General features: G+C 42.2%; 1 protein-coding gene across 1 annotated transcript in view; it reads left to right on the forward strand.

Annotated features, from left to right (window-relative positions):
- Positions 1-278: 278 nt before the first annotated feature.
- Positions 279-1,029, forward strand: part of LOC113464648 (uncharacterized) — a 2,326-nt gene continuing 1,575 nt past the window's right edge. Inside the window, exons 1-2 of the mRNA XM_026815545.1 lie at positions 279-444; positions 573-1,025. Coding sequence (XP_026671346.1) covers positions 416-444; positions 573-1,025 — 482 coding nt within the window. The 5' untranslated portion in view covers positions 279-415. The remainder of the gene's footprint in view (positions 445-572; positions 1,026-1,029) is intronic.

The following is a 1,029-nucleotide window of genomic DNA, read 5'->3' on the forward strand; positions in this document are numbered from 1 at the left end:
CACAGGGCAACTGGGTCGCAGAGGAAGATCCCCAGTCTTCCTCTGTCCCGAACTCATCGTTTCATCAACCGTCGTCGGTTCGAGACGAGGAACACTTCCCCGACGATCCCAAATTCGAACCGTCATGCACGGAGCCTACGCAGTGGTGTCTAAACCTCTACGTTGAAACACTCGCCTTTAGAAGTCGAAATTCCCGTCCATACACTCAAGTTCACGTCGGTAACAGACTTCTTGGGTAGCCGAGGAATTAAGCTATGTACATCATCTCCCAGAGAGAACCGAACCGTAGTGGAATCAGCTAGAAGCATGCTACACACTAAACAGATGCCTATTTACTTATGGGCTGAGGCAGTAAATATGGCAGTATACGCGTTAAACAGGACTACGTCTGTAAATAACAAGAATATTACTCCTTATGAGATGTGGTATCAAAGAAAACCAAATGTAAGCCATATGCGACCATTTGGCACTGAAGCATTTGTCTTGATTCCAGATATTAAAAGATCGAAGTTCGATGCGTCAGCCGATAAAGTTTTTGTTGTTGGTTATGATCAGGATTCTTGCAATTACAGATTGTTTAATTTAGAGAAGAAGAAAGTCATCGTGGCTCGAGATGTAACCTTTAAAGAACAATCGAGTGAGGAGAGCAATGACATAATCATACCGATTACAACGGAAGCTAAAGCCATTCAAACTGATACCGCCTCTACCCATAAAGAAAATCTCATTGAAATGTGTAAGCATGACAATGTCAAGGGTCATGATGCTGAAAATGAAGATATGGAGAGTGTCCAAATAGATCAGAATGTAATAGCTGTTGATCCTCCAACCAAGAAAAGGGCCAATAAGAGAAAACTTGATGAAACTCTGACTTTAGGTCCTAGATTACGCGACAGAGACAAGATAAAGAGGCCGAAGAGATATGAATGCAATTCAGTAGATATATACGAACCGATTGATTATCAAGATGCAAGAAATAGTCCAGAAGCCAAGTGTTGGGAACAGGCAATTGAAGAAGAACTTGAGTCA

The sequence above is a fragment of the Ceratina calcarata genome, unplaced genomic scaffold, assembly GCF_001652005.2.
Source record: "Ceratina calcarata isolate Rehan_Ccalc_2016 unplaced genomic scaffold, ASM165200v1 scaffold462.2, whole genome shotgun sequence".
Taxonomy (NCBI): Eukaryota; Metazoa; Arthropoda; class Insecta; order Hymenoptera; family Apidae; genus Ceratina; species Ceratina calcarata.